Source organism: Haliotis asinina, chromosome 1 (genome assembly GCF_037392515.1).
Source record: "Haliotis asinina isolate JCU_RB_2024 chromosome 1, JCU_Hal_asi_v2, whole genome shotgun sequence".
In the NCBI taxonomy this organism is placed as follows: domain Eukaryota; kingdom Metazoa; phylum Mollusca; class Gastropoda; order Lepetellida; family Haliotidae; genus Haliotis; species Haliotis asinina.
In genome coordinates, this window is record NC_090280.1 from 100,543,301 (window position 1) to 100,566,244 (window position 22,944).

Here is a 22,944-nt window from a genome sequence, read left to right on the forward strand (position 1 = left end):
AAACTCACTTACTATAATGGTGATCTGAGGTACGATACCAATCATATTCTTCACAAAAAGAAGCTCCAGTTCCATACCCTCCATGCATTTTCCAACCACCCAGGTCGCCCACTTGGAGTTGGGTAACTGAACAACGATACAAGGTTGGGAACGTAACGGTACAGCCACCTGACAGGCCCAAGAAATGTGTGAGCCCATCCAGGGTTGAATGCGTCTGTATAACATGACACCAAGACATCATCGATAATCATATTCCCACCCAGGGTCACGGGAGCAAACAACCCTTTCTCAAGGACTGATGCAGTGTGGATGACCCTCTGTCTAAATATGGACCCATTTCCTCCGAGAACGACTATCGAGTCACCTATTTGGACTGAGTTTGCAGGAACTGTTGTAAGTAAGTCAGTAAATACATGATGGCCTGGCGATATTAATATTGTATGCATGGATGTAGATAGTTTCACAAATTCAGTAACGGTGAGGTTATCCTGATGACTGAGCAGATAGATGCTATCAAAGAACATCTTCCCGTCCACTGATGATGCCAAGATAGCCTCTCCTACAACAACGATGGATACAGGAATACGACCTCTTCGTCGAGACTGGACTAACGCAGATGATGGGAAACATAATCCATGTTTCATATTTTCTTCTTTGAACCAGTCGTGGTAATGAACGAAGTTTCCATATAGTGTTCCGGACGCTAAAGCTGTGTTTACATATGTCTTTGCCTTTTCGAACATAAAGTTGGAGTATAATTTTCCATTCTGTTTTTGCATCATATTATCTATTAACTTATTCAGCTGTCTTGTCAGTTCTTTCTTACGGTGAGTGTTCCCATTGACTTTGAAAATGAGATATCTTTGGTCTGCTTTAGCAATGTACTCACCCACTGATCCTTTCATCCTACTTAAATATATTTTAACACTTTCATCACTAACATCATGAGTGAAAATGAAAATCATATATTTGTAAACATCTTCACCAAACACTCTTCCAAAAGCCGCAAGGGCCTTTTGTTCTACAAACGAGGGCCGTTCAGTTAAACTGAATACCAGTAAAAACGCATGGTATCCTTCGGGATGAACCAATATGGCATCAGCAAAACTGTTTCTTGTAGCGTCTACGTCTAACATGTCTATTTTGGGCATGTTAACAATGGACATAATTCGATCTTCTACCTCGACAAAGGCCTCTTTCACTCCTTCTAAATACTGACCGAATTCCTCTCTATCAAGAATCGTATTGGCTACAAGCTGTTTTGTCCGTTCCGTTTGTCCAAGCAGCATTACATTTAGCTTCTGTTTTGGAGATCTGCACTTGTGATGCCTGTTAAGTTCTACGTGTAACAGGTTTATTTGTTTTTCAAACATCACCCGCTCTTCCTCAAATGCCGATTGTACCTGCCGCAACCTTATCTCTTGTTCAGAACTGTCTTTTTCCAACATGGCCTGCTTTTCTCTATAGGCTTCAGTTTTATCTTGGAATATTTTTATCTCCCTTTGGTATTCATGTGATTGGCTCAACAGAATCGCCTTCATTTCCTTTATTTTAAGCAACAGGTCACTCTTTTCGGTAGCACATTCAGCTTCCCTTTGGCTAAAGCTAAAATGCTGGTTTTTGGATTCTGATGTGCATTGGTCAAGTCGTCGGTGCAATATGTTGATTTCCTTATCTTGCGCTGCTAATTTTGTCACTTGAATCTCGCTGTCTCTTATATTTTCAGAACGCGTCTCTTTTAATTCTTTTTCACACTTCGTAACGGTCTTGTTCATGTCTGTCAGCTGTTCCATCGTTTCATCTTTATTCTTCAATGTTTTGTCAAGTTCTTCTCTGCAGTCAGTTAAGGTTGCAAGTAAGTCCTTAACTTGTAAATCTTCTTGAGGAATTAGTATCTGAAAGAATGCAGACATTAGCTTGTTCACGACCAAGGGCGTTGGGGCAGCCTTGCGGTTAAAGTATTTGCTAGCCACACAAAAGGTGTCGATCTCACCACGTGAAAACATATAAACATGTCTATGTATGAATTCACGCATATAATTCTCATAATCACCCTTGTTGGTGATCAAGCCGAAGCGAAGAATGAAAAGCCGTTTAAGACCTATAGTACTATCGGGAGTAGGAAAAAACTGTTTTTGGGTTTTTTTCACATTTATCTCTAAGTTCGATCTGACTGCAGTTCCAGTGGTGGGAGATTGGAAACGTAATAAAATGACTTTACTAAAGAGAGATTAGTGCATAATGAGCAACGCACAGGCTTATTCAAAGCCCGAAGCGACTAATTTGAACAGACCATGGCTTTATGCAAGTTAGTGTGCGATGATAATGCATGACAAAGAACGTTCTTTTTAAATGCCCAGTTTGAAATTAGACTAATTATAAACCATAACTAACGCAAAAATTGTAAGTTTCATGCTGAAACTATAAATGATGTAGTTACCATTGGAGTCTCACTATTACTATGAAAAGAAACAGTTATACAAGTCATCTCAAAAGCAAAACCAGTAGCAGACGATGGTTGGGGTCGGGCTCGGGGATAGAGATATCAGCTAACATATGATAGGGGAATTAAAGTAGGGTAGTGCACGTCATGTCATAACGTTAACAATATCCAGTCCTGTCGATCTTCTGGTAGCCATGACACCTGTATATTTTGGGACATTTAATACGATGCTTTTCTTTCAGGTATCGACCCACGAAGGTCCGGGTTGTGTTAGTCCTTCAGCAAACCATGATTGCCATGAAAGGTGACTATGCTTGTGGTAAGAGGCGACTAACGGGATCGGGTGGTCAGGCAGGCTGACTTGGTGGACACATGTCATCGGTTCCCAGTTGCGCAGATCGATGCTCATGCTGTTGATCACTTTATTGTCTGGTCCAGATTCGATTATTTACAGACCGCCGCCATATAGCCGGAATATTGCTGAATGCGGAGTAGAACTCAACTCACCCGTTCTATCAAATATCAGACTGCTTTACATATCTCAACACAAACTTTATGAAAGAAAGACACGTAAGGTGTTTATCAATAGATGAGACATATTCAACGCACATGAAAACGCACACAATATCTTTGAGATGGCCCCCTTGTGTCAGTAGGCAGCGCATGCACTTCATACCAGGTGAGACAACGTTCCCTCGTCATACCTGGCTGAGCGACCTAATTGCCATCCATAGTCTGATCTACTGTTTTCAGTAGCTAGTATTTTTTCCCGACTTTACGAGTAAACATGCTTTTCTGCATATCCTCTTATTTATCACACTGAATGCCCATTTAAGCCAAAGTGAGTTATTTCGACATGTCCTATTTGCACTTGTGTAAATTGTAGGGATACAGGGTAAAAGCCTAACACACTTTTTCCGACATCACTTTAGAAATATTTCCAAACAGTTTCAAGACACACGTTTAACCGAATCACGACTAACCCATGTATAATTACAACGGTTACCATAATCTGACCTGAGGTCATCACAATTGTGTAACCAATCACTGACCTGGGATTCTGAGGTTCTCACTCTCAAATGTGTAAGAAGAGTTCCGTTATACATTTATGCGTTTATTACAGCATTTCCTTCTACTGATATTCAAATGAATAAGGTGACACAGAATAACCCTGAAATGACAGCCGTGTATAGTTAAGAAGTTTAGTAATAATAATGAGCATTCATACGGCGCCTTTTTCACACACTTGTGCACGCTCAAAGTGCTAATACGTAAAAGAGAAGCAGTAGTACAGGTCATACGCTCAGACTGAGGCACACTATTGCCAGCACAGAAATTGAGCGATCTTCTTGGGCTTTTCAAAAGGGACGGGAGAAGTGCCAATGCACACGTCATAGGGGCGACAAAGAGTGCTCAATCTTTATAACTGATTGTCGACTTTCCCATTTTGGGAGGTCTAAGTGGCTACATTTCATAGCTGAGCTTCTCTGACGCATCTACACCCGAATTCGGAATGCTGGCAGTGTCTCACAGAATTATTGTTTCGATATAAATAGTACTAACTATAATAATCATGGATATATGTTTAACAAGTCAGTATGGCTGATACGGAATACTTACTTCAAACAAGAAGCAAAAGTAGATTGGAGAAACTAGAACAGATAACAACAGTGTTTGAAGACACATCTGTCGAAAATCCATGACTTGTGATGTATTCCTCAACGCTGCTCCGTAACATTTGTTATCCTGGGCCATATGAGACTGTCTTAGTCCGACTGGCCCACGTGACCATGAACACATTACTGCGTATGCCCGGTGCATGGTCGTACACCGCCAGTGCGGGATACAAAATCTTTGCGAGGCAGATTTTATCATTTATGACCTACTCCATTGACAGATCCCGTTTGTTTGAGTTCTGTCGTAAGGGCACCATTTATTTGTTCAGGTCAAATGGTATACAAAGCTGCATAATATTCGTCGATCTGGTATAGGAGAGACGCCTAATGCTGTTTTTCAGCCTTACATATGACGTCTTTTCATGACCACTTGTGGGATGTCCCCTCAATGTTGTTCTGCTCGGGGCGTATTGATGTCGATCGTTATCAGTTATTTTATAAGATATCTTACGCAAAAAGCAGTTGACAAGTCGGAGACACCATCCTACTGGGAGTCGGGAACATTACGGTCCCGACCAACTCAGTCATTCAGAGACCAGTTCAGTCCTTCAGTGACCAACTCAGTCATTCAGAGACCAGTTCAGTCCTTCAGTGACCAGCTCAGTCATTCAGTTACCACTTCAGTCCTTCAGTGACCAGCTCAGTCATTCAGAGACCAGTTCAGTCCTTCAGTGACCAGCTCAGTCCTTCAGTTACCACTTCAGTCCTTCAGAGACCAGCTCAGTCCTACAGTAATCAGTTCTGTCCTTCAGTAATCAGTACAATCCTACAGTAACCAGTTCTGTCCTTCAGTGACCAGTACAATCCTTCAGTAATCAGTTCAGCCCTTCAGTGACCAGTACAATGGTACAGTAATCAGTTCTGTCATTCAGTGACCAGTACAATCCTACAGTAATCAGTTCTGTCCTTCTGTGACAGTACAATCCTACAGTAGCCAGTTCAGCCCTTCAGTGACCAGTACAATCCTACAGTAGACAGTTCAGCCCTCCAGTGACCAGTACAATCCTACAGTAACCAGTTCTGTCCTTCAGTGACCAGTACAATCCTACAGTAACCAGTTCAGCCCTACAGTGACCAGTACAATCCTACAGTAACCAGTTCAGCCCTTCAGTGACCAGTACAATCCTACAGTAATCAGTTGTCCTTCAGTGACCAGTACAATCCTACAGTAATCAGCTCTGTCCTTCAGTGACCAGTACAATCCTACAGAGACCAGCTCAGTCCTACAGTAATCAGTTCTGTCCTTCAGTAATCAGTACAATCCTACAGTAGCCAGTTCAGCCCTTCAGTGACCAGTACAATCCTATAGTAGCCAGTTCAGCCCTTCAGTGACCAGTACAATCCTACAGTAGCCAGTTCAGCCCTTCAGTGACCAGTACAATCCTACAGTAACTAGTTCTCTCCTTCAGTGACCAGTGCAATCCTACAGTAGCCAGTTCAGCCCTTCAGTGACCAGTACAATCCTACAGTAACCAGTTCAGCCCTTCAGTGACCAGTACAATCCTTCAGTAACCAGTTCAGCCCTTCAGTGACCAGTACAATCCTACAGTAACCAGTTCAGCCCTTCAGTGACCAGTGCAATCCTACAGTAACCAGTTCTGTCCTTCAGTGACCAGTACAATCCTTCAGTAATCAGTTCAGCCCTTCAGTGACCAGTACAATGGTACAGTAATCAGTTCTGTCATTCAGTGACCAGTACAATCCTACAGTAATCAGTTCTGTCCTTCTGTGACCAGTACAATCCTACAGTAGCCAGTTCAGCCCTTCAGTGACCAGTACAATCCTACAGTAGACAGTTCAGCCCTCCAGTGACCAGTACAATCCTACAGTAACCAGTTCTGTCCTTCAGTGACCAGTACAATCCTACAGTAACCAGTTCAGCCCTTCAGTGACCAGTACAATCCTACAGTAGCCAGTTCAGCCCTTCAGTGACCAGTACAATCCTACAGTAACCAGTTCAGTCCTTCAGTGACCAGTACAATCCTACAGTAGTCAGTTCTGTCCTTCAGTGAACAGTACAATCCTACAGTAACCAGTGCAGCCCTTCAGTGACCAGTTCAATCCTACAGTAGCCAGTTCAGCCCTTCAGTGACCAGTACAATCCTACAGTAACCAGTTCTGTCCTTCAGTGACCAGTACAATCCTACAGTAACCAGTTCTGTCCTTCAGTGACCAGTAGAATCCTTCAGTAACCAGGTCAGTGCTTTATTAACCACCCTAGTCATTCAGTATCTAGTTCAGCCCTTCAGTGACCAGTACAATCCTACAGTAGCCAACTCAGCCCTTCAGTGACCAGTACAATCCTACTGTAGCCAACTCAGCCCTTCAGTGACCAGTACAATCCTACAGTAACTAGTTCAGCCTTTCAGTGACCAGTACAATCATACAATAACCAGTTCAGCCCTTCAGTGACCAGTACAATCCTACAGTAACTAGTTCTGTCCTTCAGTGACCAGTACAATCCTACAGTAGCCAGTTCAGCCCTTCAGTGACCAGTACAATCCTACAGTAGCCAGTTCAGCCCTTCAGTGACCAGTACAATCCTATAGTAGCCAGTTCAGCCCTTCAGTGACCAGTACAATCCTACAGTAGCCAGTTCAGCCCTTCAGTGACCAGTACAATCCTACAGTAACTAGTTCTCTCCTTCAGTGACCAGTGCAATCCTACAGTAGCCAGTTCAGCCCTTCAGTGACCAGTACAATCCTACAGTAACCAGTTCAGCCCTTCAGTGACCAGTACAATCCTACAGTAGCCAGTTCAGCCCTTCAGTGACCAGTACAATCCTACAGTAATCAGTTCAGCCTTTCAGTGACCAGTGCAATCCTACAGTAGCCAGTTCAGCCCTTCAGTGACCAGTACAATCCTACAGTAACCAGTTCAGTCCTTCAGTGACCAGTACAATCCTACAGTAGCCAGTTCAGCCCTTCAGTGACCGGTACAATCCTACAGTAACCAGTTCAGCCCTTCAGTGACCAGTACAATCCTTCAGTAACCAGTTCAGCCCTTCAGTGACCTGTACAATCCTACAGTAACCAGTTCAGCCCTTCAGTGACCAGTACAATCCTTCAGTAACCAGTGCTGTCCTTCAGTGTGCTATACTGTCTATTAACGTTTACCAGTTCAGTGTGCTATATTGTGTACATACGTTTAGGTGTGTGCGTGCTACATTGTATGTCGCAGTCGGCTACAGCGAGTACAAATGCAATGCATACAGTAGCTGTATTAGGGTGTGTCCAAAATATCATATACATTTGTCCTCGAGTACAAAGTAATATGCAGAACAGACTCAACGCATATATTGGAGAAATATAGCTGATTGTGGCGATAAACAAGAAACAAACCAAAAAATATATATCACTAATACACTGAAAAAACAAACAAACAATCAGTGTCAGATAACCATCTTGACTATCACTGTTAAGAGTTACAACTTCAAAACGGAATCGCCTGATTTGCTGCGCGTACCAACAGTGGAACTAGTTTATCTAGCGCGTCTGTCATACCACTGTGTGACACACTAACTAACACCTATCTCAAAAGTCACTCCCGACGCATGTGCAGCAATCTGCGTGTCGCTGTGGCAGGGGTATATTCATAGGTATGGGAAAACCCCAGTTACTTTTCGTTTCTTTCCACGGAATTAAGAATATTTCGTCGAGTTGCAATGCGTTTCGCTGTGTCCCAGACAAATGGTGCTCAAGGTTGGTGTCCCATGTTTAGTACAATCACATGATGTTATATTGTATCTAGCAGAAGGCTTGTAAGATCTTCCCGCAGGGTGGTATAACAGGTTTGTTTGACTGAACAGGATCGTCTGAAAGACATACAAACTTTCTGATTTCAAGGGAAAATATCAGGATCCTGTATGACTCAATAAATACTATTACAAGTAGTTCAATAAAAAATTAAATGAATAGAAAAAAAATGTACATATTTCTAAATACAATTTCTGGATCATGTTTGAACATGCAATGGCCCATTCGTGACCAAGCCGATCTCGGACAATTTCATATTAACAACTTCAAACATGAACGATAACTCTATTCCAGTTTGATTCCAATATAGTACTTAATATCACCGAAATACTCAAACATTGTATTGCTGTTTTTGTTCTTGGTTTTATATTTCAGTGAACTAAACCTCGTTGATACATCTAAAAGAAGGAGAAAAACATGTTTGTTTAAGACATATGTATGATGTATTGGTATTACCCTTATATTTCCACTTACATTTCTGAAAGGGATGTGATAAATTGCAAATGAGATTTGTTTTATCGAATATGTAAACAACATTTGTTTAAAAAAAGCAAGCTACATTAAATTCCAAAGCAGAAACTCTAAAATAATTTATCAAACTGAATATTAGTGTAACCTTGCTGTCTTACCCTAAGGTCGATTTTGACTGAATTCGCTGAAATATATATGAATGACCAAAAGAGCGTCAGACTAAAATATTCCTAGAGATGTGAATTATATGCCCAGTGTTAAAGGTTAATGCTTATTTGTTATACAAATACAATATTATCATTTTAAATCTCTTTACGATTTGTAATTTCCTTTCCTAGAACTGTTGGGAGCGCACGTACAATCACCACAACAAACCCAGAAAATCGTCAGAAAAACACTCAGTTGGACAAGTGAGAGGCGTTAGGTCAAAAACCACACGAGCGTATATTTGAATTTCTCACCGTCAATAGCATATTGTTGGGTTTTTTCAAAAACTTCACATTAGACAGCACAATTCGCTTAGCTACGTTCTCTGTCCTTTCAATATGACGATATATATTTTTGTGATTTTTCATACACTGACACAAACTACAATGGATTTAAGTAGTCGGGGTTATTATTATCAAAGCACCTCATCCATTCCGCTCTGTCTGGTTGGTTTGTCCACGGAGACTATATAGAGTTGTAGATTATCCCTGGTTTGTCCACGGAGACTATATAGAGTTGTAGATTAGCCCTGCTTTGTCCAGGGAGACTATATAGAGTTGTAGATTATTCCAGGTTTGTCCAGGGAGACCATATAGAGTAGTAGATTATCCCTGGTTTGTCCAGGGAGACTATATAGAGTTGTAGATTATCCCCGGTTTGTCCACGGAGACTATATGGAGTTGTAGATTATCCCCGGTTTGTCCACGGAGACTATATGGAGTTGTATATTGTCCCTGGTTTGTCCAGGGAGACTATATAGCGTTGTAGATTAGCCCTGTTTTGTCCAGGGAGACTATATAGAGTTGTAGATTAGCCCTGGTTTGTCCAGGGAGACTATATAGAGTTGTAGATTATCCCTGGTTTGCCCAGGGAGACCATATAGAGTAGTAGATTATCCCTGGTTTGTCCAGGGAGACTTGATCCAGATACCCAGAGGTAGCCAAACTTGCTAACTTTTTTCATTATAAATACTAACATACATTTTTCACTTACAAATTCTTCACTTACAACGGAAATATAAGCCATTTCATGCTAGCATACTCTCATAGGGTTGTTATACGGGTTCGCATGTGTGGGCATTGGGGCTTAGCTTCACACAGATGTTTTCCATGTCCATATATGTGGACAGATACAATGAACACACAGCTCATTGATTATGCATTAATATATCATCTATGTGTTAAACAATGATACAAAATTGATAGCAAGACCCGATTGTGTTGGAAATAATGCTGATTGCATTCAATCAGCAATCAATACACAGTATTCAGCAAACTACATTAAAATGTCGCATCCAAATTCAGTCCATTATATTAAGTAAAATAGGTACTACCGCAAACAGTGTTACACGGGGGCCATCGTTAACATCAATTCTAAACTGCGAAGTAAAATATGAACAGTAACCTTCGACTAAAACGCTGACATGAACAAATATGATTTCACAGACCTTCCTAAAATGTCAATAAGGTATCAAGTTTAAAAACGATGAATGGTTGATAAAATCACGAAAAGCCACAATAATATCAGATTTTTAGTGAGGTTTTAAATAGGTTTTAAACTAGAATAGAAAGCAATCTAATCACAAAGGCGTAAGGTTTTGAAAAAAAATCAAACGTTTATTGTCAACATTTAAGACCTCTTGTCCACACCCATGGACAAGCCATATCAGCAGTGAAACCTAATGTCCACATCGAGGGACATGTTTACTTACTTGTAATTAAAAATCTCCACAAAATTCACAGTATTTTCAAACGTTGCCAAAAGAAAAAAAACTATTTGAAATTTAGTTTTTAGTATTGATAGAGCTGAGAAAAATCTGAAAATGACATAATTCGAGAAATTATTCAATGAGCTGGGTCTTGCGTCACCACTGCCAAGGTCAGCCATCTTCTTTCAAGCCTCAACAACGAAGACTTCCAGAGTGACCTTTCCTGAATGTCCCAGGGGACACCACTAGACTGTCCTCGTGTGGGGACTTCGGGTTTTTGACATTGTAAGCGTAGTTCTACACTTACTGGACTTTTTTCTAATTATGTTTGTTTGTCCCCATATGTGGACGCAGGTTCTCACGAGGATATAGAGTTGTATAGATTATCTCCGTTCTTGTGTGGGGCAGAATGTTGAATGTTTATACTGCACTTCTAGCTGAGTAAATGGAGATTACTAAACGAGTTTCTGTCAGATACCATTTATCTTACAACTTGCTGTTTCCAAACGTATTAACTCGTTAAATTAACTCGTTCAAACAACGAGTTATACGATAAATGGCAGACACGAGTACAGTAATCGGTTTCTCACACACCATACAATCGCTCCATTTTATGGTACAATAGATTCATATTTCATGTTTTCTCATCGTAGCTGCGCAAATAATACACACCACAATGTTTATGAATGAGTGACGTCACTTGGCTTCCTAATTACTACTCATTCCCAACGTGACTATCCACTATAATTTAGGCGTCCTATTTGATCCTGGATTATCAATGGAACAACAAGTGAACAACATAAGTAGAAGTTGTTACTTTCACCCGAGAAACCTTTGGAAAATCCGTCGTCTCGTCGCTAAGGATTTAATTGAAACCTGCTTGGTTCTGAAACGAACAGACTACTGCAATTGTCTGCTTGTGATCATACCGACAATACGGTAAACTTCAAAAAGTGCAAAATCAAACGGTAAAGATAGACACTAGATCTCCCTCAAGAATGTACAAAATACGTGTGCTTAAGGGGTTGCTTTGGCTCCCATTCCAGTAGCGGTAGGTGTGGACTTAAACATCCTCACCCTGGCACATTAATGTGTTCACAATCTGCCCCCTCATACCCGCGTGACCTCGTATGTATATATGTGTATTCCGTCACCTTCTGTCAGGTCTGAGAATCAAACAGAGACTCACTGAGCCACCATGGAAGAAAAAGTCATTTGGTTGCAAATCCTTTAGTGTAGCAGCTGCCACTAAATGGCTCTCACTGCAGACTCTCACAAACTTGTTGGAACAGTTTAAGTGTCTCTTAAAGACTCACAGTCTCCGTCTATGCTTTTAAAGTGACCTTTTAATGCCATCAATTTTTCCTTGACTCTTGTATGCGTTATGAGCACGCTCCAGCGGAGTTTAGCGCAATGTAAGTTTCTGCAACATCTCTGCGTCATCAAGGCATTGAAAATGCAACCTAGATAATATCACTGAAATTTAATTAAACGCTCTGAAACGATGATGTTGCCAAGACAATGTGGGTCATTTTAATTCTTGCAAGCATAAAATATTTGACGTAATCGTTATCATTTGGTGGTTGTCGTCATCGGAAGGTTGTTTTGGATGTCTCTGCACGCTGGAGATCTATACTTGTGCTCCAGTTTATGTTCAATGTTCTCCCATCGACTGGAGTCAAATGTTTAGAGTGTGTGTGTGTGTAGTAAGATGTAACCCGTGTGCTGTAATGTATCACTGCTAACATGACGTTCACTATCAATGGGGGATTACTTCGCCACAGCCAGAAGCCGCCACTTGGAATGTTACGGAATTGACGGAGTTGCCAGTGTGAAATGTGATTTGATTACACCCTGTGTGTTATGAAGACATGAACTTTGTATTATCATGCGTCGGAGAAATATCTTAAGCAATGGCTTATGTGTAGATCAACCGTTCCTGTAAAGACGTGTGTTGCACTCAAGAACCATCGCAAAAGTTCCATGTTGTACATTGCTTCAACAAGTGTGTCTTGGTTCTGATTGTCATGAGGGAATCTGATAACACTGGAATCACATAGTGCCGCGGAGGTGGAAGTGGGCCTGTATCGAAAGCATCACCAGTCTTATCACTGAAAAATGTCATCTCCATCAATTTCTCAAAGAAACCACGAGGCAAATCGACGTCACAATGCACAGGCACTGACGTTATCGTGTCAGGTATGTTTGGTAAGATGATACATGACACTTGAGCATTTCTCCAGTACAAATACCAATGTTTTAAGTTTCGAAGATTCGAAGGGAATCCCGGCCTTTATGTCTAATACCGATTTTCACATAGTTGTTTACAGAGGTACCGCCGATTTTTCGAGCCATTTTAATTCATAAGCAAAAGTTTTAATAAACGGAATTAGAAAATTAGTTGATTATTTATTTATTTATTCTAACTGGTTTTCATTGTATACATACGCTTATGTTTCAATCGCGAAAATAACAGGTCGGTGTAATGGTTGTTGTTTTTGACACGAGTAACAGGATCCTGTTCGACTCAAAGTAACTTGTCAATGAATTTTAATCAGGAAAGTAGTCCATCATAACTTGACCTTAGGTCATCACCATGGAGTAATCACACATATGTGTGATACCAGTTTTCTCACATGTCACCCACGGGTGTGTAAGAGGGTCTATGCAAATAATATCCAATTCCATTCAAGTCCTTTACCGTAATGGTATAATTAACTAAAAGCAGGGTTTAAATACTAGTTATAAAAACTCAGTCTCTGTTCACGCAGCAGTGTATGGGTGCCCTGTGGGGTACGTATATCATATGACTGTTAACCTTCTAGCCTCGCAAAAGCATTCTGGGTTTTCCAGGGTAATATTACGTCAGCCCTTTGAGCCTGTGCAAGTGCGTGGAAACAGGCGCTTTATAATTTTTTTGTTATTTTTAAAAATACAGTATACAAGTGTTGGTATATCGACGTTGTTATGTTTGTTCCAGGCAGGAGTACCTCGTTCCTCCTACAGCTGATGGCCAATGTCCTTCTTGCCGCGCCTATATATCTTACAGGACTGGTACGTATGACGGTGGCTTCTTCGTCCAGTGTCCGTAGTGAACAAAACCAGTGGACCAATAAAGCAGGATCCGACCCGCAAAGCGTTCGTAGCACTGCACCATTCGTGCGCCTCAGATGAACTATATAGTAGGAACATGAAGTTAGAAACGAATCTGAATATTTTGTTCACATTCGGGATTCGAATCCCGAATCTGAATTTTTTGTTCACATTCGGGATTCAAATCCTTAATTTAGATTTCTTTATGTATGTATGTATGTACGTATGTATGTATGTATGTATGTATGTATGTCTGTCTGTAGCTCTGTATCTATGTATGTATCTATGTATCTATGTATCTATGTATCTCTGTATCTCTGTATCTCTGTATCTCTGTATCTATGTTCCTATGTACCTATGTATCTATGTATCTGTGTATCATGTATGTATATATCATGTATCATGTATGTGTCTATGTATCCATCTATTTATGTATCTATGTATCTATGCATCTATGTATGTATATATGTATGTATCTATGTTTGCATCTCTGTATGTATCTATTTATCTATATATCTGTCTATGGATCAATGCATTTCTGTATGTATGTACGTATGTATGTATGTGTGTGTGCGTGCACACGAAGGCGATACAAAGAAGTGAGATAAATACATAGTCCTTGCATATACTGACAGTCCATCTATCACTGTATCGTTGACTAAAGCTTGGTCAGTATCGCGACATACCATAATACATGCGCAAGGCACAAAACCATCAATGGCTTTCTACCACACGTATTCAATCTATGATATTTTCTTTCTTCTTCCAGACGCCTTGAGCAATGGGACTGATAGAACATTTAGGAAATATAGTGAAGATGGAGTTAACAAAATAGAGCAAACACAGTTCAAAAAGTATGTCAGTGTTTTGATAGTCATCACAAATCATTGTTAACTGTCTACAAATGTGTATGAATTTAGAGTTATTTCATTAACGTTTCTAGTTTCATTTCATCACAGTTTTCACATGCAACATTAAGAAATCATATATGTTCTTGTGTTCTTGTGAGGACACAAGTCGTCTCAGCTTACTAACGTTATGTGTGTATATGGGCGTATGGTATGTAGTTTATGTTGTTAGTAATTACAATCACGATTTCACGATTTTGATATTACTATGATTTGAAAATGTCTCCCCTTAACCGCGTCGTTTTTGTTTTAAAATTATCTTTCACGAAACTGATGACGAAATTTGTAAGAAACGTTTTATTCTAATTATGGGAATGCCAAGTTGCGAACAACGACGTATCACTGAAATGCGCAAATACATTAATGAAAGCAACCGATTTGGGGAAGGTCAGTCATGTTTAAGGGGCGTAAATATTGTGAACATCTAGCTAAAATCTGTAATATTTCTTGTTGTTACCAATTCATTGACTTCTTACACAATAACATATAATTTCTTAAATACTTGTAGAACATTTGAGAAGAGAAGAATGTAAATACAGATGCACTTACACTGTCTTAGAAACATGAAAGAGGACATATAAAAAATATTATTTGTTCATTATACCCACAAAAACATCTATAACGTGGGTTGAGACAACTGATGCATTGTTCCTTATGAATGGTGCCACAGTATCCATTCTCGTTGTGTCTAATCACTCTTTGGATAGCGTACAAAATTATTCGAATCTCGATTCTGGCTGAAATATGGAAAAATGTAGGTTTGGGTGTTCATTTTTTTTACGATACCCAGGTTTACTAACGGCCCCTAGTACCTTAGAAGGGGTGAGATAATGTACATTGACACTGTTGTTCATAACTCCGAAATGCCGAAACCCGAATATGAAGAAAAACCAAAGTCGAGGCTGAAATATGGTAAAATGTAGGTCTGGGTGTTCATGTTTTTTACGAAACCCAGGTTTACTAACGGCCCCCAATACCTTAGAAGGGGTGAGATAATGTATATTGACACTGTTGGTCATAACTCCAAATCTGAACAAAATATTCAGATTCGGGATTCGAATGCCGAAACCCGAATATGAAGAAAAACCAAAGTTGAGGCTAAAATATGGAAAAATGAAGGTTTGGGTGTTCATGTTTGTAAGAGTATAATCCCGAATCTGAAAATAAAATATTGATTGATACATAGATAGATACACAGATACATAAATACATAGATACACAGATAAATAGATAGATACACAGATAAATAGACAGATACATAGATACATATTACACAGATGCATAGATAGATACACAGATACATAGATACATAGAGACATACACAGATACACAGATACATTTATGATACATAGACACATTCATAGATACCTACATAGATACATTCATAGATACCTACATAGATACATTCAAAGATACCTACATAGATACATTCATAGATACCTACATAGATACCTACATAGATACATTCATAGATACCTACATAGATACATAGACAGATACGTAGATACAGAGATGCATGCATAGACAGATATGTAAATACAGAGATGCATACATACACAGATACGTAGATACAGAGATGCATACATAGACAGATACTTAGATACAGAGATGCATACATAGACAGATACGTAGATACAGAGATGCATACATAGATACGAGATGCATAGCTACGTAGATACGAGATGCATACGTAGATACGTAGATACATGATACATACATAGATACATAGATACATGATACATACATAGATACGTAGATACATGATACATACATAGATATATAGATACATGATACATACATAGATACATAGACACATGGTGCATACATGATACATACATGATACATGATATGTACATGCTATATGATACATACATGATACATACGATACATACATAGATACATACATGCTACATGATACATACATGGTACATACATACATGCTACATGATACATGATACATACATGATACATACATACATGATACTTCAAGATTTAAATCTCGAATCCGAACAAAATATTCAGATTCGGGATTCGAATCCCGAATCCCGAATCCGTTTCTAACTTCATGTTCCTGGAATTACGATAGCTCGTAACGTTACGAACAGTACGTAGATCGGAACCCTGGCGCGTATCAGTCGTGGTCCTAGTGACGGCACCCATATCTGTTGGCCTCGGAACCCTTTATAATTGGTCTTCCGAAACCCATGCTTCTCGTAAAAGGTTACTTATGGTGGTCATGCTCCCTGACATTGTTTACACACGCCATCGTGTTCCAATGGCGTTGATCGATGCGCATGGTATCAGTAACTGGATTGTCTGCTTCGATTGTTTACAGACTGCCCTCAAAATGTGAGTGACTGATTATGGCTATACGCATATAGTGATAAAAAGATATCAAACAGCAATACAAGCCCCAAAAAGATGTTTTTAAATGTTTTTAAATCAGGTAAAAGCTGCAAGAAATATTTCGTTTATATAATTTAAATTATTTGATGTTAAAATGAATGCTATTGGAATATTGATATACGCGGCGTTATCGGCAAACAAACAAACCGCATTATAAAGGTATTCATTGTCGTCACATTCTTATTTCAGTACATGAGCAGCGTCCTCCCTACGTACAACCAGGACAACTTCAGGGAGAACTGCGACTTGGTAAGAGAGCTTTGTGTATCAGTGATATCTGTTCGTGTGTTGTTTTACATCACACTCAGTACCATTCCAGCTGTATGGTGGCGGTCTGTTAATAATGAGACCAGACAATCCTGTGATAAACAGCGTGTGCATGAGGAGCGTGATCACAACTGTGATATGATGACATTGGTCATGTGTCTACCGCGTCATCGAGCCTAAATACAACAAGCATGGGTTGCTGAAGACTAATTCTGTCCCGGATCTTCATGATCTTAAAGGAAAATACGAGAGAATTGCAATAATTTGCTGGCTGAAAGCTGAAATCACCAGAAATATATACCCAAATGTTCAATTACAAACTATGCATCTTTACGTTTTTATCGCGAAAACAGTTTTCGTTATCTGAGCTTCGGCCATTATGCATATTCCGTTGAAAGTCACGCGACCTCTCCGCTCGTGACGTCGAATGTGACGCTACAGTAATGCAATTTTGCGCTGTTTCTGTCGTTTCTGTAAATGGTACGATGATGTATTTTGTTGTCTGGGGATACCTGGAATCAAGGAACAATGAACAGAGCCACCATTTTATCTGATTTCCAAATAATATGACACATTTAGGCAAGAGAAATGTTCCGACCATTCCGACTCAGGCGCGCTTACTTTCATGACCAGTTGACATCGGAATGCAGTCACCATATTCACACTTGTAATAAAGTGCAATGAAAACATATGTGTTTGCGCGAGGGTGCGTATGTGTGTATGTGAACTGTAGTACCATTGTCTGACTGTTTTTGTATGAGAGCATGAATGGGGCGAGACTGACGTGAAAGGGTCAGGGAGTGGATGGGGTCAATGCGCGTGAGTGTGAGTGTGTCCGTGCGTGCGTGCGTGCGTGCATGCATGCGTGGTTTACTACCTTACCTTAATTCTAATCAAGATATTTTGGCCATATAAGTATTTTCCGAAAGAACACTGGGCAAGAGTATAGTCCCCTTACCACATATAATTTGGGTATATTTGTTACATTGGAGATAGTGTTTATATCCTCTGGTAACACTCATTTTTAATTTTTGAATATTAATCTAGTGTGAATTTGTTATATAAATATTCGTTTTATGGAAAAAAATCTTGTTTATAAAAAAAGCTTTGTTTTTTCATTGATGAATCAATATTATTTAGAAGTTAATTAAATCCTACATACTGGCTTGAAAATTGATTTTCCTGCTTTAATTCATATCAAATCTGAAATATCTTTACAAAAATAATTATCGAATAATAAGAGTAAACAATTTACTTTTCTTGACATATTACTTTTTACAAACGGTGCCCCAAGACGGCAACACTTGTCAAATAAATGTCATGGTGACTTGCCATTGTTATTACACAATTAGATTTGTGACATATATTACTACAGTGTGAAATATTAGCGATTTCATCGCATTTTCATGTTTTGTATCCAGCCTCCTTAAGACATGAGGTCTAGATGAGGAACATCTAGTTTTTTTTTTGTTTTTTATCGCCGGAATAAAGTTATATCCTCGGAAGAGAACAGTATAAAACATCGACATAAAGGTCATTGTCTAGATGGGAAGTTGAGTATGTAAGGTGTCTATTGTCATCACCAACATCAATATATGTCATACTTTGGCTTCTATGCCATCAACACTTGACTTATCACACATCAACTTATCTTCAAGTGGAATGACATGACTGGTCTCAATTCCCCTGACATAACTGGTTACAGTTCCCCTGATACAACTGTTCTCAAGTCCCCTCTCATTACTGATCTTAAGTCCCCTGATGTCGGGTGTCTATTCCCCTGATATAAATGGTCTCAATTCCCATGACATCGTCTCAATTCCCATGACACTATGACATAACTGGTCTCAGTGACCCTGACATAATGACTTAACTGGTTTCAATTCCCCTGACATAATCACATAACTGGTTTCAATTGCCCTGACAGAGTGACATAGTTGCTTTCCATTCCCATGACATAATGACATAACAGGTCTCAATTCCCGTGACATATTGACAAATGGTCTCAACCTCCTGACATAATGACATAACTGATCTAATTTCCCCTGACATAACTGGTCTCAATTCCCCTGACATAACTGGTCTCAGTTCCCCTAAGTGTCTAGTAGAGTTGCACGAGGTACGATGACAAGCCAGGTGACTATGAAACTAGGTGATTATTAGCGGGTAGTTTACAATTAAAAGACGGAAATACGTTGTCAGGTGAAGTAGTTATTCGTGTCATCCTTATCTTTATAAACCTGTAACTCTGTCCGTATAATCTGTTACAACAGGCCTGTAATACAATCAGTGAATGAAGCAATAACTTCACCACCGTGTTATTATAACAAATAGCAACATGTTTATGGCGACCCACGGGAGGGATCATGGCGACGCTACACGAACTGTTAAAATTGCAACTAATAACGCCAATCATCCTAATTTCAGGGCTGCAAAGAATACCTGCCAGTCCTTCCCGAAGGCTATCACCTGAACTTGCTCCTCATAGGACAAACTGGTCATGGTAAAAGTGCCTTTGGAAACTACTTGATGGGTCAGGACCTGCTTCACGCACGGGCTGGTGGATTGGTAAGAAGTGCAGTTGGTACGGCATCTGCCACAGTGGGTAGACGACGTCTATTGCTTGTGGAAGCGACAGGAGTTGGCCTTCCATCAGGATTTGGTATGGATGAAGATGACTCACTGGGGAAGGCTGTCTCTGTATCTCCCGGGGGATACAATGCTATAATCATTGTTATCAGTTCCGTTGTAAAGATCACTGGGCAGGATAAAGCAGCATTTCTATACCTTCCCGCACTCTTTGGTGAACGCATTTTGCAGTTTGCAATTTTTGTGTTCACGCATTGCGATGTATATGCGAGTAGGAATTTCCTGGCCGAATCAACCAGCGCCAAAGATGTCTCAGCACATATTTTGTCTACACTTGATCCACAAGTGAAACATCTTATGGAAATGGCTGGAAACAGATATTTTTTCGTGAACAGTTTGGACAGTAATTTGTTTAACCAACGTCGTTTACAGTTCAATGTGGTAGAAACCGTAGACAGACTTGTTAACATGAATCAGGGCAGTTATACGAATGCTGACTTTGAAGCTGCATGGGAACTTGTTTATCGCAGTCGACAACCTGAGACTACTAGTACCCAAGTCAGTGAGCCTCTCATTCCTTGGCTTGTCGGGTCCATACGCGAATATTTTCAAGCGCTCGTCAGATATGTCCGGTCGAAATTTTCAATTTAATCAGATATGTATTTTTGTTATATGTGTATTCAGATCTTCTTTCTATCTTCTCTCTAAAGTTTGGAACCAATAGTATGTCATCGCACTGTCACAGTCTGGGATAAAATAGAGGCTCTCTTAGTTTGAACTAAACAACAACTTAGAAAGTCGTCTGTAAAATTCATTGCTGTTTTGTATCTCCAAACGTACACCATCACAATCAGTAAAGAATATGGGCAAACTTTTTAATCCCAGTCTTCCACGGAAACATAGATAAACAACATGTGGAAAACACAGAGTGTGATTGACAGTATCCGTTTTCTTATCACCAAAGAATCTACTTAGGAGATAAACATCATGTGTTGGCCAATTTCCGGGTGTTATTGAGTATTTGAAGCACAGGAATGCATTTGGAACCGACGGCGTCAGCCGGAGGTTTCAAATGAAATATTCCCGTGCTTCAAATACTCAATAACACCCGGAAATTGGCCAACACATGGTGTTTATCGACATTGTAAACACAAAAGTAAACCAGAGGGGTTTTAGTGTCTGCACTCGTTTACGTCGAATACGGACACAGCAGTGAAGTGTCATCAGCTGGCCGTTTCAGCTGGTTCTCATGGTAGCATCTGGAGTAGCTCATTTGTGACGTCATTCTAACTTTACGTCACAATATGATTTGAATGACGTCACCACTGTTGATGACACAACAAAACAATTGTTTACGTGTCAATACGCGGTGAATAGTCTTTCAGCTTCCGGGAATCTAATACCATTTAATCATGTTTTTCAACCAATCAGATTACAGAACACAGTAACTTTTGGTTTACAATGACTCTCATTCCCTTGTCCGGGCTCTCATTCTCTACAGATTAGATTTGTGTAAGAGTCTTCATATCCCTAACGGTACTCCACTGGTTACTCATTAGGGTCAGGATTCAAGACACTGTGCTTCACGTACAAGTCCCTTCACGACTCCACCCTACATTGCAGATTTAACCAAACCCTACTGTCCACATCGCGAACTTCGCACACAGCAGCAAAACCTTCTCACAGTGTCTAACTACTAACCTGAAGTCTTTGGTTACATAACTTTCTCCTACACTTCCGCTGTCTTGTGAAACTCTCTCCCCCTTGATCTGAGATACTCTGAATCTCTGGACTCTTTACATCAAATCTCAAAACATACCTTTTTGATCAATATTATCATCAACAGCCTTTCCTGCATTTTATATAGTATGCATCTATTCTATTGCAGCATTCGTTAACTCTGCATCTGTTATGCATGTATTTTAATGTAGCGCCAAGGGCATGCTTACGAGCGCATTATAAATATGCACTGGCATATGTTTTACAGATTAAAGATAATAAGCATCAGAGAGGGTTCGGGTGATATCCTGGCACAGTCAGACTGGGAAGGCTCATCATCAGCTCAGATACCCTGCCCCCTTTCCTTTTACCCACCAAGAACCTTTCGGAGAATTTGTAGGCTCCCCAACGCTGCAGCCCTCTGCATTATCCAGAGTGTCAGAAGTGCAGTACTCCCGGTGGGGAACCCGGGCACTCTCCTGATCTGCGCCAAGAATTCAGGAGGTATAACACATAGGGCACATAGATATTTCAAAGTCGAGGTGTGCATACTTAGCATGCTTTTCCTTAATCTTGCCAATCACTTTCCTATCAGGGGCAGAAAATTCAATGACATAAATTCATTAGCTTTATCTAAAAGGACAAGATCCGTTTTATTGGCTCGAACTCTTCAGAGGCTGTATGTGGGCCTTTTCCAGAGAAGTTTAAAAGCATCATTTTCCATGACGCCTTAGACATGTTCAGGGTCGTACCATGGATGGAGCCAAAGCCACAGGCATGGCGAAGACAGTAGTGAAAGCAACCATGCTATCATGTCGTTTAAGATATGCAGTTTGTGTCAGGGAAGTGTATCCACTAACAAGGTGTTGGACAGTCTCTGGAAATTCATTCAATATTTTGTTTAAGAATCACATTTTGGCGATTGCGAGTGGAAAGTGACTGGTCCTGAGCAGCAAAAGGGAAGCCCTTAGTTTCACATTTGAGACCAGCCGACTTTATCCAGTCGAAAGAGTCGGTTGGATTGCTATTTTGTTCCACATGCTCCATGTTCACATGATGCAGTGGCTTCTCAGAAAGCTTTTCCACAAACGTCCGACTCTGGGCAGGCTTGGTGAATAACTTCATCCGGTTTACTGACATTTCTGTACCGTCTAGCAGTACATTGCCATTAAGAAAATCAGCCGCAGATTTCAGATTCTGTCCAACAACCTTGGCACGCTTAAAATAGCTACGAAATTCCTTGCTTTCATCGTAAGTCTTGACATGCATCATCAGAGAATCATCCGATGAATAAGTATAAGAATAAAATTCTATCATAAACGATTAAGAAAAGAAGGAGGAGGAAGTGCCCTGTTATTAGACATAGTCCTTTTGGTCAGGCGGTCAAGACTCTGGATGTCTCGTTTTGTGCAATCAACTACCCCAAATGAATAAGAAAGGACAGGCACAACAAACGTATTGGTAGCTTTGACATAGTTTCGAGCATTTAGCTCTGGGCTCCAGATTTGCTTTAAGCAAGACATACACTCGACCCGAAGTTTATCTTGAATCTGGGCATAGGTGTAGATCTTCCACAAGATGCTCCAAAATATCTCTTCCCCCTTTTAGCTTGACCGATCATCATTAGTTACCTTGCCATGTTTCAAATGAAGAGTATTACATTTGTCGAGTCATGCCAACATCATTGGAAAAGGACTCGACA

At 40.1% G+C, this 22,944-nt stretch overlaps 1 protein-coding gene across 1 annotated transcript; it reads left to right on the plus strand.

Moving 5' to 3' along the window:
* Nucleotides 1-7,675: 7,675 nt before the first annotated feature.
* LOC137285111 (GTPase IMAP family member 5-like) lies at nt 7,676-21,530 on the plus strand. Its single transcript, XM_067817326.1, has 4 exons — nt 7,676-7,820; nt 13,241-13,314; nt 16,857-16,916; nt 19,362-21,530. The coding sequence occupies exons 1-4, from the start codon at nt 7,784-7,786 to the stop codon at nt 20,172-20,174; spliced, it is 984 nt and encodes a 327-aa protein (XP_067673427.1). The 5' UTR covers nt 7,676-7,783; the 3' UTR covers nt 20,175-21,530.
* Nucleotides 21,531-22,944: the final 1,414 nt, after the last annotated feature.

Excerpts from the sequence above, each read along its gene's own strand:
- LOC137285111 (XM_067817326.1), top strand. The coding sequence starts at position 7,784 with ATGCGTTTCGCTGTGTCCCAGACAAATGGTGCTCAAG. Across the intron at positions 13,315-16,856 it reads CTATATATCTTACAGGACTG|TACATGAGCAGCGTCCTCCC; the intron begins GTACGTATGACG and ends TTCTTATTTCAG. Across the intron at positions 16,917-19,361 it reads TCAGGGAGAACTGCGACTTG|GGCTGCAAAGAATACCTGCC; the intron begins GTAAGAGAGCTT and ends TCCTAATTTCAG.